This window comes from Pseudonaja textilis, chromosome 2, assembly GCF_049901715.1.
Source record: "Pseudonaja textilis isolate UNSWEBS1 chromosome 2, rPseTex1.2, whole genome shotgun sequence".
Lineage (NCBI taxonomy): Eukaryota > Metazoa > Chordata > Lepidosauria > Squamata > Elapidae > Pseudonaja > Pseudonaja textilis.
Genome location: NC_141991.1, coordinates 57049207 through 57066278, shown reverse-complemented (window position 1 = coordinate 57066278; position 17072 = coordinate 57049207). Strand labels below are relative to the sequence as shown.

General features: G+C 36.2%; 1 protein-coding gene across 4 annotated transcripts in view; it reads right to left on the bottom strand.

Annotated features, from left to right (window-relative positions):
- Positions 1-992: 992 nt before the first annotated feature.
- Positions 993-17072, bottom strand: part of PFKFB4 (6-phosphofructo-2-kinase/fructose-2,6-biphosphatase 4) — an 81384-nt gene continuing 65304 nt past the window's right edge. For 2 of the 4 annotated variants that reach the window (XM_026724698.2, XM_026724684.2), the window contains exons 7-15: positions 16665-16786; positions 15291-15498; positions 14328-14474; positions 13049-13153; positions 10758-10887; positions 10160-10222; positions 8263-8327; positions 3903-3994; positions 993-1648 (exon numbers count right to left, since the gene is read on the bottom strand). In XM_026724698.2, the coding sequence (XP_026580483.1) occupies positions 3935-3994; positions 8263-8327; positions 10160-10222; positions 10758-10887; positions 13049-13153; positions 14328-14474; positions 15291-15498; positions 16665-16786 (900 nt within the window). In that variant the 3' untranslated portion in view covers positions 993-1648; positions 3903-3934. The remainder of the gene's footprint in view (positions 1649-3902; positions 3995-8262; positions 8328-10159; positions 10223-10757; positions 10888-13048; positions 13154-14327; positions 14475-15290; positions 15499-16664; positions 16787-17072) is intronic. The other 2 variants (XM_087923980.1, XM_026724691.2) reach the window with 1 other exon arrangement.

Below are 17072 nucleotides of genomic sequence, written 5' to 3'. Positions count from 1 at the left end.
TGAAGAAAAAACCATTCTGGCACAGCAATAGGCTGCCCCAAATTTAAATCTGAAACCACTGTAAAAGTCTGACTCACAGATGAACACTATACAGAAGCCTGATGATGGCAGATGAGATTCTGCTGAAACTTTGCTACAACTTTAAAAGCACAACTACATGGGAAAATACCCGAACAAAGCTGAATGCCATACATGTAAGTACCCGCGAAAACTTAAGAATATATATATAGTGTCTTAATTATGTCTACATTTTAAATGAAAAATGGTGGGACTCAATAGGACTGCCTCTTCCTACCCCCACTCCAAAAGAACACTCAAAAACAAGTTAATATTTTATCTTTGGTTTAAGGAAAAGGAAGAAGTGAATCAATACTATGAACTCATTAGAACTTCTTAAGTCAGATGTGTTTCTCAAAACTGGTGGGGCACGTTGCACTAAGATTTTTGGACCTCTAACCACTATGTTCCACATTCTTACTTTATTGTCTTATTCTTGTCCACGTAAGATTATGTTAATTTTCATAGGCTTTACAGAATTTCCTTGAAGAAGAATATATAAAATCAGTGGTCCCCAACCTTTCCGGCTTTATGGATTGGTGGCTGGAGGCAAGAATTGATGGTTCAGTGGGTGGCACGCTTTTGTGCATGAGTATGCGAGACTGCAGTTAGCACAAGTGAAGATATGCTCACCCACCACCTCTGCAGCCCAGTTCCAAATGGTGCATGGCCCAGTATCAGGGATTGGGACACCTGTATAAAATAGTGCTTATGGAAATTATGAATAATATGCAGGCCAAGTTTGGCTAATTAGAGTATCCTTTCGTATTCTTAACTAGAATTAGACTTTTTTTTTTAAAAAAAAGGACTTCGAAAATGGTATTATTTTGTATATGAAGTAGAAAGAAATCTGCTATTATTTTCGATAAAAAAAAATCATTTGAATAAATTTTCTAGGAGAAGCACTTTTTAATAGGAGCATAAAAGAGAAAATATTTTAGATGCTAAATGGAAATAGAACCTTTAATAAAATTATTTAGAAAGTTGGTCCCTAAAACTGGAAATTTTAATAGTCTACTTTAAAACATTGAATAACTTATAAGCATGTAGCTTTTTGTGTTATCAATCAAAACAATGCAATTATGAAATTAAAAAAAACTTGAATGAAGTTTGATGGAAATGATAAATATCCTGTCTAATAGATGAAAAACTTTAAAATACTTTTTGTGTGCATAAAATTTGAATAAAACAAGCAGAGGATTGTTTTTGACAGAAAGACCAGCTTAAGAAAATATTCTAACTCTAGAAGAATCTCAAAATAACACCTGACGATTTATACATATAACATTCAAGATCAAAAATGACAGGCTGAAGACAAAATACATTAAATTAAAACTAATTTCATCCTGTGTTCCATAAATACTTGGTACATTGTTTTACTTTAATGCTCAGTTAGTCTTGAAATTCATTTTAAAAGAGACCAGGCATTTTTTCGGCCTTGCTGGCTGCCTCCTTTGAAGGCTTTCATCATCGTGTCCCTGAGAAGTGTCCTTAATGTTGACATTGGATAGCAGCCTGGGAGACCAGAGAGCTACAAATGATTAGGTACGGTCCTCAAGGCTTCTTCTCGAGAGCGGCTCACACACACATTCTGAAAATAAAATAAGAAGAATTAGTGAGCAAGCTTTAAGTGGTTCACAGTCCAGAGAAGTGCATAGGTAACGCTGGCCTGACCAAGAAAATTCTCTTGATAAGTTTATGGAATTAAGACAGTAACCCTGCACTGAGATTGTCCTCTTAGAAAAATGCCCTCTTAAGCAGTAATAAATGAGTAATTTTGGCTTAACTGCATCTGAAGATAAGTTTGCCTTTAGAGATCTTCAGATCTAATAAATTCCTTACATTTCTGAAGATGAACTACTGTTGCAGACCCACATTGTATTCTAGAGATACATGCTCCCAAAGCAGCTACCTTCAGACATGGAATAAAATATGCAGACCATGAAGCATGAGAAAAGATGACAACTTTTGGGGTTTGGAACTTTACCAGAAGTTATAGATACATAAAATCACACATAATATATCAAAAGAGTCAACAGTTTTTATTCTCCTGCAACACTAGAATTGAGGAGCAGGAGAATTTATTAAAATGTCTAGTTCAAGATTATGCACTGAATAATAGCAACTGCCCACTGGTTGACATAGTTAATAATTTTTTTCACAAGCTCCAATTACTGCCAATTCAAGAGATGATGAGTCTTATTCAATATGAACTCCTGGGGACCACATATTGGCTTCATTAGGTATAGCAGAAGACTGTTTTCACCATTAACTAACATGAATTTAAGAACATGCACAGCATAACATTTTCAGTTCTTCAAATAATCCAAACAGACAGCAAAGTTTTTATGTTCAATATACATGCCCAAGCACAGGAGAATCACAGAGTTTATGGGAATCATTCATCTAAATCCACCCACCTCTATTCCTCTTTCAATCAAATCTCTTTTTCTAGGCCACAATCTATGAAGCACTATAACTCCCCATGTTAGCAAATCACACGGCAGTTTTATCAGTAATACTGCCCAAATTTTTCCTTCACTAGAGAAGGCTGGTAATAAATGTTGATTTTCCTGCACATAGGCCCTTTTTTCAGGTAGCATCACCTGACTACATCCTGCCGAACACTGCAGATTGGTTGGTACCTATTAAATGGGTACATGACATATAGTTTGATTTTTATTATATTGCATTAAATACAACCCTGAATCAAGCAAACTATTAAACAGCATAACCTTTTACAGAAACGCCTACTTTCAAACAGGCTTAGAGCAGAGCAGTGATGTGGTGAAAGGTTACAAAATGGGTCTTTCTTTAGTGCCCATGAGACTCTCCCTTGAACCAACTTTTTCATTCAATGACTAACAAATCTTAAACATAAGGTCAAGTATGACATAATATGTCAAAAAGATATTGCTGGGATTTGTATTATGATGCTGTATACAAAAGAGATGCTGCATGCAAAATTTTGGACAGCCACAAGAAGGCAGCAAAGAGATGCCTAAAACACTGTGCTTTTACTGCCATCTTTTGCATCTCAAATACGGCAGACCTAGTGAAAAGCCACAAAGATGAATATGGGCCATGAGAGCCTAAGGGGAGAAGAGACAGGATTCAACAGAGCAAATGTGGAAGTCATGGGAACATGCAATTCTACATTCTGATCATGACTTCCCTGAACATTTGCAAAATCCACTGCAGCAGGATCAAGAGCCGGAGCTGAAAGATGCAGAACCATAACACGGCTGAGAAAGGAGCAATAGTTACTAATGCTGTTGTGTAGACTAGCATTTGGAACCAAGCCTATGCTCTTCAGCTGGTTTAGAAAAAGCATTGAAGTCTAGGAAGTGAGACAGGCAGTTGGAGATGGGCCAACAACATTTTAAAAATACTGCCCACTTAATAGGAAAACAACTTTTTAGATACATTAAAATCAATTAGAATTAGAATTCCTAATGACAGAATTACATTGGTCAATGACATTGGAATAAACACACTATCACCTGAAAAATATCCAGCTATCTTCTCATTGATTCTATTGTACTTATTACAACTATTGGATGTATTGTAACTATTAATAACTTAGGTGTTCAAAGTACTGAACTGAGCTTTACTGGACATAATACATCAAATTAAAAATCAGCAATAATTAAGTTATGTTGCAAAAGGAACTAATCGCATTTCAGCAGAAGTGAACAATAACTTATTAATGTTTCAACAATTCAAACAGTCTAAAACAATTTGATCTCCAAGTCATGCAATACACAAAAACTGTTATATTGGCATTTGATTCCAAAATGATCGGAATGATTGAAAATTAATAAAAGTATGATAAAAAACAGCACCACATCTTTCATAGCTGATCAGGAAACAGGATTCACAGGTGAGCAGGGACAGTTACAAGGGCATCCTCAGGAGGTCTGACAATGTCTACATTCTGTATAATAATAAAAATACAGTAAATATTTATCGTGCAGGACTGCCAATCAGTGTTTCCACAAGTAATCTCCTGAATTTAAATCAATGGATGATTGCAATTCACCAAGAAAAATTTGTGCCTGCTTTTCTTATAAACATAGACTATTGATTTACAGAACAACAATAATTCTGCAGTTCCAGCTTAGCGCCGGCAACCTTCCTCCCATGCACGGAAAGATTACAATTTAAAAATACTTCAATTTCTTTCATATAGTTGTATCTAAATTCCTGCAAATCTTGTTCTCTTACATTGTCCAGGTTAGTGGGGGCAGTTGGTGGCAACAAGGCTTAGCAACTTAGATCACTATTCTGGAGGAACAACCTCTTTTTCCACCCATCTTTAATATGTTGCTATTAAATTGGCAAACTTTGTCCTACAAGGTCATCCCTTTCCTAGCAGTGCTGTCATTTATCTGGCCAATGGCTTGTCGTGTGCAAGTCTGGGGTCTCTGCAGTACAGAACTATGTTACTAGTTGTTACTTCTGCTCACTAAATCACAATGACCTTATGGGCTACCTGTCTGTATACAGAAAGCCATGCAGTATTACAGGGTCATTTAGTCATGGCTTCCTTTGGCCCCAGGAAGTCCCCAGATTAAGAATGAGTTCAGTTCCTAATTCTTGTCTTGAATTTGTAATTCACATTTTAACTCATACTTACACCAAGACTGCCTGTTACTAAAAACAGTGGATGGTGTTCTTTTTTTCTCAAGCTGTCAAACTGCTGAAAACAGGCCCTACATTAAAAATGTGCAGCTTCAGTGGTTCATTGACTGAAGGAAGGAGAACTCTGCCCACCATTTTTAGTCAAAGTACAAGTTGCTTATAAATGAAACATTCTTAACCCAAGGACTGCCTGCATTAGTCTGTTACTTTAGCATTATCGTCTCTCATTCTACTAATATCACTGACTTTTTTAGACTGAAGTTATGCCAAACTTAAAACCTAGGCAAGTACATCTCCAACAGGGAACTCCTACCTCCAAGCCCTTGATTATATATGCAACATGAATCACCTCATCCATCATTAAATCATCAATGAGAACAGATTTTATATAGACCAACTTGGCATTCAAAACAGTCAGAGCCCAAGGCATGAGGACACACAATAACCTGCTTTATGGGTTGAGTACTGGGTTCTGGTCAAGTTCCCAAGTAGCAACCCCAGCAGTCCCTCAGATTCTAACCATACCTATCCCTGTCACAATCTTGATGTTTCTGCTTTCTACCCCCAGTCCCTGCTTCCCTAGTTCTCCTTTCAAAGGCACCCATACGTATCCAGACAGCCACCAACCACCCCAGCCCTCATAGCAAACATCAGACAACCCTCCCTTTCCCCAGGCTGTTCCTATCTTCAAGCTCTTAGAGTTAGAATGGCACATAGTTTCTGTGAAAAGCTCTCTGTATATTTCAGATCACATACATACTCCCTTCCTGTCCAGGTAGGTAGTAAGATGACAAATAGCTCTCCAATTAATAGAAAACCCAGGCTGAGTCCAGAAGAAAGGTCCAACAGGCAAGTGCTCAGAGCACAGTGAAGAGAATGATAAAGCAGAACTCAGTGCTGCCTCCACCACCCTGGCTCCTTCCGGGCTTCAAAGCACACCCTTAAATCTCTCCCTGACAGGCCAAAAGGTCCCCAGAGCTGCTGAAAATTATCTTGATCACAGACCGGATAAGGATCAATAATATGAATCACGGTGATATACATGTGAATAGTTCCTTGGTCCTATAGAGATGCAGGAATGGGCACAACCAGCACACCATTCAGAGATGTACCTAAGCTCTCCTAGCCACAGCTGCCACCTGCTCTTCAAGCCAGAATCTGGGAGTCTAGGAGCACTCCCAGATTATGCACCAGGTCTGCCTGAGGTAGTGTTATCCCATCCAGAATTAGAGATGGAACAACCTTGTCTCAAGAAGTTCCAAATACCCATAGCCTTCTTGCAATGGTTGAATCAGAGCCTGTTTTGCTTCATCCAGACCTGGACAGCCTACAGACACTGGGATAGGATGTCCATAGCATCAGTCAAGGGGTCTAGAGTGGAAGATATAAAGCTGGGTGTTATCTGTATATTGATGATATCTCACTTCAAACTGGTGGATCACCTCACCCATGTAGATGTTAAAAAGGAGAGAAGAGAAACCAAGCCCTGAGGCACCTCAAAAAGTAGGGGCTGCAACCTGATTCTCTCCCCGCCTATCAACACCAACTGAAACTGACCCTGGAGTAAGGAGAACCAGCACAACACAGTGCCACTCACCCCAACTCTCAAGCCAGCATGACTGATCATATTAAATGTCGTCAAGAGGTCAAGAAGAGTCAGGATCGATGCATTACTTCCATCTCACTTCTGCCAGAGGTCATCCATGAGCACAATCAATGCCATCTCAGTCCCAAACTCTGGCCTGAATCTTGACTGAAAGGCATCTAGATAATTCGCTTGATCCAAGGTCCTCTGCAGATGCCCTGCACCCACTCTCCCCACCGCCTTCCCTTAGAAGGGAAGGTTGGAAACCAGCTTGGACAGGGATGGTCCTTTGAGAAGGGAGTGCACCACTGCCTCTTTAAGAGCTGGTGAGACCACTCCCTCTTTCAAGGAGGAGTTAACTACCACCTATCCTTTCCCATGCAACTTGCAACTCTATTACTGATCCTGAAAAAAATCACTTACAAATTTCCTTTACAAACAACTGTTTTAACTGACTGAAACAGCTAAACTAACTTTCAATCAACAAGCCATTTGAACCAAAGCAGTTATGATCATCAATGTTCTGCTTCTGAACATTCTTTTTTCTTAAACTTTAAAGCAGTTATGAATTAACACACACGAAAATACATATTGAACACACTATTATGGATACATTTATTTATTCTCATTCTCTACTGTCCTGTTATTAACTTAGCTTGATATACCTGATTCCCACTAAGGCCAATCACGGTCTCCTGTCTTACTGATTGGGTTCATATATCCTATTAAACTATATTTTGATTTAATGAACAAACCACCAGATAACAACCACGAACTAGGGGTACAAACTACAAGTGTTTGCTCACACAGTAACTAAACCAAAATTAAACAAACCATAGTCTGACTATATGGACTAAGTAGTAAATCATAATACTGGTAGCATAGACATACAAATGGCTCAGAATCAAAACCTGAAAAGTAATGCTGCACACAGAAATATTTATATGACATTTTAAATCAGTCAAAATTGTATTTCTGATTTTGTTAGCAGAACCTTTCATCCTCATGTTAGGAAGTATGAGTAAAATAGATGAGACTTTTCATATAAATCCAACAGTCACAAACCGAAGTCAATCACTAAACAATGATGTGTCTATGTGCATGAGAAAGACAGAATAACCATAATTTTGCATTAAAGAAGAGTACCTATGAATTTATGGTTATTCCAGAATTTTAATATTAAAAGTAAACTTCTAAACTAACTGGACACAAAAATATTTGCTGTTGTTCTAGAATGAGCAAGAGATGGCTTTCAAAATCTACAAAGCAATATTTTTTCCCATAATAATATAGTACATTTCACATAAAACATACAGGTACCAGAAACTGAACTACTGCAATGATATTTGACATGACATAGTCAGGGTTGCTATAGTAGAGCACAAGGCAAAGTCTGTTGAAATTAGGACCAGGATAAGATGCTTGCAGAGAAAGTACTAAAGTACCTACAAATCTGAAAACTTTTTTCCTTACATTAAAAGAATGGGATCTCTAATTAAATGGTAATATACAGTATCTGAATACTACAGAGGTGTTGTCTACACTGTATTGAGGGATATAGGCATGTATAGAAGCCCTTCACCCCTGAAATCTTGTATATCTTTAACATTTTCATGAGTTTAATGCAGAATTCTTTTTAAAAATCATCGAAGTACATTAAAGAGAACACACACACTAATCAGATAAATTGTTTTATCAGTGTTCCCAAATATGAAACTCTGGATGGTTGTGAATCCCCACTCCAAGAATCAAAGAAGGTATTAAGCTCAGGTTTTTTTACAATTCCCTCCAGCTACCTTATTTTTTTAAAAGTACATTTAAAAAAAATCAACTTTGGGAAGAAGCAATCTGGAAGATGTAGCCAAGAAAGGGGGCAGTGTGTGCTTAATTCTTCTGTCACTGGCAGGTTTTCTACTTTAATACTTTTTCCAAGCTTCTTGTAAAGTTTTAAATTCATATTCGGTAAGAAGACCTACCAGTGGTTTATCCCTGTGTGTGTTTACAGCATCAACATTTAGGAAAATAGATTCCACTTTGCAACCTGTAGGTGAAATCAACATTTTCATATTTAATATATTTTATTCACTAAAAAAGAACAATATTAACACCATAACAATAACTTCTTCCTTTTATTTCCAATGGACAATGGAATTTGACACAAATAAATACTGGTTAAAATAGTTCTGGTTAAGATTTTTTAACACTTTAGCATCTGTTGAGGTAAGGTTGCTTTATAAAGTTTCTTCCTATGACACTCTGGCATATGAGTGGCAGACATAGTAGTCCTTCCAATGCAACTTCCAGCTTACTCCTAAGAATCATGGATAGCAGTTTTGAGCAGCTGTAGCAACATTCATATTGACAGACATTTGGGAGGGTTGTTAAGTATTATAAAACATTTGATTGTATGTTGAGAGTATGTTGAGTATCTTCCCTAAAATATTGATCAGATTTTCATGCATGCCTTTAAGTCAGGTTGCTGAATTGGAGAAAGAAAATTGGGAGTGGCTTTTTGGATGTAAGAACAAGTTCAATTCTGATACTGAAAATATGTTCTTGTTCTAAGCCATGCGCTGAAATGAGTATGTACTTCAATTTTATTGGGTGGCTTTCTGCCCAGAGATTCCTTGATTGTTAGCTGAGTTTTGTTGCAGATGTTTCATTAACCAAACTAGGTAACATCATCAATGCTAGTGGGGAATGCGGTTTGCTCTCATTTTATATACTAGTGGCTTGCCCTTGGCTTTATTTTTGCACCCTACTCCAGCTGGAGATCTTATCTGCAATAACTGCAGGATTTTGGACACTAGAGGTCACTACAGGCTTCTTATTATTTGAAGTGTAACTAAGTTACAGGAATTCTCTCTATTGTTTTAAAATGTTTTCTTATCCCAAATTTTAATGTCCACACTCCCCTTTCCTCTTCTTTTAACAAGAAGTAATAGTGGTGCTTTTTATTTAGACTAGGTGGCATTTTAAAATTATTTTAATTACAACTTTGTTTTACGCTGGTTGAAATAATATGTCAAAGTAAAAATTAGGTTTAATAAGTAACTTAAGGAGAGTCGGGCCCAGTTAGCATCTGAAAGGCACTCCAACATATTCTATGACAACTGCAAGCTAGATGGAAAAATTGAAAAAAAATATTCCTTCCTATAATTAATAATGTTCTATTCTATCATATTAAAAGTTACATTTCAGCTACAACTCTTAGACTCTGGAAGCACCCCAAGGCTTTACCAACGCTGTCAACAATTAGGTTTTTTTGGATTCTACCCAGAGGTGGTATTCAGCAGGTTCTGACCAGTTCTGGAGAACCGGTAGCAGAAATTTTGAGTAGTTCGGAGAACCGGCAAATACTACCTCTGACTGGAGATTTTACAGTATCCTTCCTGTGCCACGCCCACCAAGTCACGCCCACAGAACCGGTAGTAAAAAAAAATTAATCCCACCTTTTGAAACAAGAAGGCATGGAATACACACAACAGACAAATGCACAGGCATACTAAAATCAAAGTATCTACAAGAATGCTAAAAATATTTGTAAAGAAAAATCAACACTAATTATGTGAAGCATTTTGAGTGGTCATACTTCTGAAGATATTCACACCACACCACTGTGTGGCAGGACCTAATTATTCAAATTCCCAGCGTTACCTCAAGAAGAATAGAAACAATGTCTATTTTAAACCTTTTAGTTTAATGATGAACTGAACAGTTTAATGGAAACGGTAACTAAGTACAAGTAATTTGTTTTGACATACAAGCTTACAATTAGGAACTAATAGCCTACCCCTTATAGATGTAACCTAATAAAATGTTTTTCATAATAAAGTTGATTTAACTTGCTTAGCTTAAATTTGAATATCTTACCATAAGCCACTGGAGTTAGCTTTAAGACAGTATGCAGAGGGCACTTGAGATAAGGCAATTGTTCTGAAATACATAAGTAAAGAAAAATATAATAAAAAAAGAATAACTTCTGACTATTGACTATAAAGTTGGTTCCTAGTTAATATTTGTATCTCACTTCACTAAATAAATTTTCAGAACAGCTTCCATTTGTAGAAACCAGAGCACATAAGCAATGCTACCAACAGACACAGATAAGATTCTAAGACTTAGCCAGACAAAACAAAAGAATAAAAAAATGGTAAATTGAAATCACTAAACAAATAAAAATATTTTAACCTACCTACAAATAGTGGTTCTCAACCTTTTCGTCACCATGGACCCCCTTTAATACCTTTTGTGGCCACAGACCATCACCAAGATTTAAGATTTAAATCATAACATTTCTTCAAGCCTTCACAGACCCCTGTAATGGCTTCGTGTGCAGACCACAGGTTGAGAACTACTAACACAGTGGTATCCTAAATACATACCACTTGTCTGCAATTATCTGGTGTCAAAATAAAAGTTATTGCTGACTAACTTCAGCTTTCTCTTTGGGTATTTGTAAGGTACCTACCTGCAGGCTTATCCAAAAAGTAAGCAAGCAAACAACGCATAACAGCTTGGTGACAGATTACAAGCACGTTTTCCTGCCTTTCCAGCTCCATAATTACTGGCTCTAACCTTTGAACAAGATCTTCATAGGACTGGAAAAACAATAGCAAAAAGAAATCATTTAATATGGATATGTGTATAAATGACCATAATTTTATAATAAAATTAGCTGGAAACCTGCGCTTCGCTATGTAACTATGTGATCAGGTTTAGTTTTGGGGGAGGAAAATAAGGGGGGGAAATTCTGCCTCTGCCTAACAGCATCCATCAGTATTCATCTGGCTAGCATCCTGTCAGTGTGTGAGAGTGTTGAGGGATTTTTGAAAACTGAAGCAGTATTTGCTGTGTGAGCAAGAAGACAGCAAAGAGCCTGGGCGTGGCTTAGCTCAATTGTTTTATTCTAAAGCTGGTTGCTGTTGTGAGACTGAAACTGAAACTCTTCTGCTTGTGTTTTGCATTTGGAACAGATTTCTTTTCAGATGGGGAAGGGGAGTAGAACTCCTTAGCATCAGAGCGTGTTAATAATAATATACAGAATACTAATGCTTTGGTGGTCATTCCAAAAAATCCTTTCTTAGTGAGCACCTTGAAGCCATGAGGAACATATGTGCCAAATTTTGTGGGCTTTACGGTTCAGGGGATTTTGTGATGATGCGTGAGTGGTATTTTGCTTTTACATAGAGAGATTGATTTGCTCTAAAATGGGTTAAATAGTATCACCTGTGTAAGAGTACAAATGCTTTTGAACTTGCATAAGACTGGATGCTTATCTTTTTTTAAACTTACATGCCAAACTGAAATAAAAAAATGCAGATGCTTTTAGGAAACAATTCATTAGAATCAATGTAACTCTTAAAGCAGCTGCATTGTTACTTTGGGCTGCACCTATGCATAATAGAGAGGTTTATGTTCTATCTGGATCTAATTCTACAGAGGTATTTCTTCTTCGTAACCTTTAATCATCATCTTGTGCTTTAAAATCCAAGTGGTAGATTAATGGCAATTACCAACTAATTACTGACTTACATGAAATGATTTCAACATCCATCCTTCCTCTATGCATCCATTCTTTTCTAAGCAATCTGTGCCTGTTTTTCTATATCTGATGCTTTCCATACCACAGAATTTGAATTGCAGAAGATTACAGACTGATTCTGTCACTTGTCTATTTCAATGTTTATACATTAATGTTTATTTTTCCCTATGTAAGAAACTTTGTAAATAGCTGAGTAATTGATACAGTGAGATTTCTCTTGTTTTTATGTAAAAGTAATGAAACGTGATGTTGCTGACAGTTTTCAAAAACAGGAACTCTGCTACAGAAATTAATTTTTAAGAAACTATATCTTTTGTGCACTCAAACATGGAACAAAAGAAGTTTTGGAAAAGTACTGTAAGTAGATCAGCTGATAAAGTGGAAGGCAGCAACCACCTGATGCTTTATCAAAAGATACATTTTTGCTTTGCTAAGGAACACGTGAAAATATACCGTCAATTAAGCCAGCTATAGTCATTAAGAAGATGTACAGCTATTGACTGAAAAACACATATCCTTTCTCTGTACAATCAGCAAACAAGCTCCAAAAATGTTTCCATCTTACATAACATCCATTATAACCTGACCGCCTCTATGCCATCTGTACTCCTGCAGTGTTTTGAACATTATGATCACTCAGCCAACACATGATAAATGGATTTAAGGTATGTTCCGCTTTTAACAAATACTGTTAGCAGCTGCTTTTATTGGTGCTTTTGATTAATGCTTGACTTTTAATAGCAGTCTGTAAAAGGGCAAGCTAACAAGCAATTAACTGAGCCTCAAATATGTGGTTTTAAAATGTGTTGCTCTACTTAGAGAAAGCACATGAAAATGCTGATGCATGTTCTATCAAGGGGCCCTGAGAGTGTGGCTGCAGGACGGCCAGCAACACACTGAACCAAAAGTCTGAAATGGAAACAGATTTATTTCCTCCTTTTCCAAAACAGTTTTAAGAAGCCTTTCAGCCCTGCTTAAAATTTGAACACTGTGTAAGATAGCTTTTTAAGTTACAAACAATAGAGCCCTGTTGCTGTTAATTAACATTTCCTACACAAATGAGAAAATGGCTTCTACTTTAGCAACAACACAAAGAAGTTGCAAAAAAGCTTTCTCATGAGAAAGAGGCAATAAACCCCCTTTATTTCAAAACATTTCTCTTTTGAAACACTTACAAAAAGACTTCTGCATCTCTAAGCTTGCAAAATTTAACAAACCTCGCCCTTAGGATATCTGTATCTGTATTTGTCCTGGTCTCTCAAAGCAAATTCTAAGGGATAATTTTCCTGAATTTCTTCATATGTCATTTCTTCACAGACTCCCTATAGAAACAAAGAAAATAAGAGACTACATGAAGCATGACAAGAAACATGGACTGGGCTCACAAAGATTCTGAACTAAAATGCCACTTTTGTCATGAATTCACTGGAAGGCTATTCTTTCAGCTTCTAATTATATCTTATGTTTTAATGTTTATTGAGACATAACCTATGTAAACTGACTTGGTCAGGCTGTGTCATCCTCATCCTCATTATGAATTCTGAAGTTAAGCTGCACAAATGGAAATTCAATTCATGGAAATATTTATCTGTCTAATCAAATGTATACCTTGAAATAATCTAAACTAAAGTATTAGCAGTTTACAATAAAATTAAAACAAAATATATAATAACAATAAGAAACTAAAAAAAACCCACCACTCCAAATACCTTCTGGTACAAAAATATCTGTCTTTAGCTTCTTGTTGGAGCTAAGCAAACCTTTAGGGTAACAAATGGTTTTACTCCCCCTCACCAAACCTCCACAACACAGTGACTTCCCAGTTTGATCTAATTAATCAAATCTACTTTCTCAGATTATTTTTTCAAATACATCAGAAAAATCAGTAATTATCAGGGGATTTAGTCCTAACGTTTTTCAAAATTCAATTAATTAAATTCTTAATTAATTTATTTCAATTAATTACTGAATTTTAACCCACATTTCTGTCAATTTCAATGAGTTATTGGAAATGATAATTAAAAAAAACTTATGTGACTGTCAGGTTGAAAAGTCATTCTATCTATCTATCAATAAGACATCAGGGCAGAACAACTAGCATTTTATTTTCACACAATGATTAAAACAAACTTTGATTTGCAACTTAACTTTAAAGCATCCATTCAAATTAGGGATAGTTGTCAAAAATAAAAATGGTTTATTGCCTGACATGGGTTTGGAAACAAAGGAAGTAATTCTGTAGCAAGATAGGACAAGTTCCACAAATACTTTCTAAAATTGCTGAAACCAACTAACGTTTACCTTTTTAAAGCATAATATGATAACTAACATTATAGTTTTATGACAAGAGAAGCAGTAAGTGCAGTGCAATCTAATACATTTGAAATAAGCCCTGAAGACTAGGTACAAAACTTCAGGAAGCTGCAGGAGCTCAACATCATCGTAAAAAAACCTCCAAGCATTGATGGTTATATATGTAACAGAAAAGCATCCTACCGCATCAATTTCATTTAAAACTTTCCACTGCTCATAAGGCACTCTCAGAGCCTCAGCAGTCTGAATGGTCCTCTTCATCTGACTTGTCCAGACCTTCAGATCTTTGATGTTCTGATCATTAATGAACTGGCCCAAGCTCTTGGCAAACTGGAAAAGGTCATTAAAAATACATTATAATGTCACAGATACTCAGATTCAATGTCAAAAGATAATAAATCTTGAATGCGATCTTTCAAAAGCTCATGTAGTCCTTCAACAAAGACATTTGACTTGCACTTAAGAATCACAATATTCTTTTACTAAAATGAGAGGGTACTCTAATTTTGATGTAATAAAAAGTTGCAAGAATGTAAGGAACTTCCACTTGTAGAGTATAACCTCCAGAACATTTCTTCGTCAGGCTGAAAGACTTATGTTTTTAAATAGGAAAAATAAATGGAGGCCTGTGATATCTCCATGTTCCTGTATCTGACTGCAGTCTTTCTTGAAATGTTTCACACTGTTTTTAAGAATCTTCTGATATCACTGTTTCTCAATCTCAGCAACTTTTAAGATGTGTAGACTTCAATTTCCAACATTTCCTACCCAGCAATCCATATTGTAAGCCTGAATACCTGGTGATCGCAGCCCCACAAAAGTTGCCATTAACTTGTAATTTTTAACATGTCCCTGGGGGAAAATTAATAAATATGTCATGTATGTTTGTAGTTAATTTAACATTTTATTTAAATTAATCCAATGTAGTTTCTGTTCTGACCCTATTTATTTCTTTGTAATCTGGTTTATCATTCAAAAGCAAAATTCAGAATGTTCCATATCCTTGGCTGTCTGGATCCAAATCTCTCCTTAAATCCCAGAACACAAACAAATGCAAGATAATGCACATTTTTAAAACTACTTAAATTTTAAAATACATTTTAAATGTAATAAAATACAGAGCTACAATAGATAGACCATAAGTACCTCTTTCCCTCTATGGGATAAGCCTGTGTCTCCTCCTATTCTTCCCTTTAGATTTAGTTCACTTTCACCATGTCGACACAGGTAGATGGAACGAGGAGTTACATGGATATTCATGAGGTAGTAAACAATCCGACTCTGAATATGATCCATTACATGGTTTACAAGGTAACTCCTTCCAACATCCATGATTTTAATATAAGAAAGATCCCTGTAACAATAGGACACATAATTAATTATTGCCCTATTTTAGCCTCATGCTTTATTTATCATTATCAGCCACAGAGACCAGGAATAAATTTTATTCACCTTCATTTGAGGAAGGGTGCAGGTAGTCCTCAGATTATGTCAATTTGTTCAGTGACTACTCAAAGTTACAATGGCGCTGAAAAAAATGGACTTACAAACAGTCCTTGAAGTTCTGGCCACCATATCTGCCCCTTCTCCAGTCAAATGATCAAAATATGGGCCAGCCTGAATTTATAACCACTCAGTACTGCCCCGGGCACTTCCCACATTCCCTACTGCCTACCTGTATCACCCACTCTCCTGCCTGCAGCACCAGCCTGTACTGTACAGCACTTATCTGGGGCACTCACCCAGCCCACTTTGTCCCTCAACTGCTAACCTGTTTGCCTGAGATCTTGCCTATTTCCACTTAATGACCTGAGTGGTCCTGGGGTTATGACAGCAACCAGGATTACCATTGCTAACAGATTCAGTCATGTGATGTTGTGTTTCACAGCCCCATCATTTAGTGCCAGCCCTGACTGCCATCAGAACCCGAGGACTACCTGTAGTTCCACAGTCTAACGAAAATAAGTGACAGGAATTTTGTTAATATGCAATGTATTTATTTTATTTACATTCTTTTTACATTATGGTATATTGTTGGAAAGTCCAAAATACTCATGTTAAATTCTGTGATTATTTCACATTAGGTCATTTTTTTAGGCAATCATGAAATTTCACTTTTTCTTTAACCTTTTTCATTTCCCATTTTTCCTCACTCCAGGACAAGCAAGGTGTAAACATCAACAATTGAGTAATAAAATCTGACAGGAATACAAATTCTCACAGTAAAAGACCACAGTGTTCTTTGTTGATTTTACTGACTGATAAGCACACATTCCTGTGCTTTATTTATGAACTGCTTTATCTCACGATTCTATCTTCTAATACTAAAATCATTCTGCTTATTCTCATCACTATCCCCTTTTTTCCCTTTCTTATTAAAAGTATCTATATTATCTCTCACACATTAATTTATATAATTCATCTGAGAGGATGTGTTCCCCTAAAACTTATAGTTAAATGGATTAAACTTTAAGGTACTATATTACTGCTTTTTTAATTAAAACTGAAATGGTCACTTACTTGTCTAGATTTTCATCCAATGTCTCATATGAATTCTTGTAACACTCAATTCTTTTCATAAAGTCCTCTGTAGCTTCATCACTAGCACAGTCAATATAATCAGGACTGCCTAATTTCACTTGCTAAGAAACCACAGAATAAAAAAAAATCTCTAAATATTATAAAAGAAGTCAATTAGTTGTATGATGCTTTCCTAGATTCTGCGTTTTGAGTAGAAAAAAAACTAAATTTAAAAGAGAAACCTAATTTATACTTCAACAATGTAGGGAAAATGTACAAATTATATATCAGTAGATAATGTGGATAGTAAATTGTTATCGTAAGACTGACACTTTCGTTTTCCATTATTTTCATTTCTATAGCCTTAATTTAATATATTATGTCCTATAGTGTATTGTCTACATATCA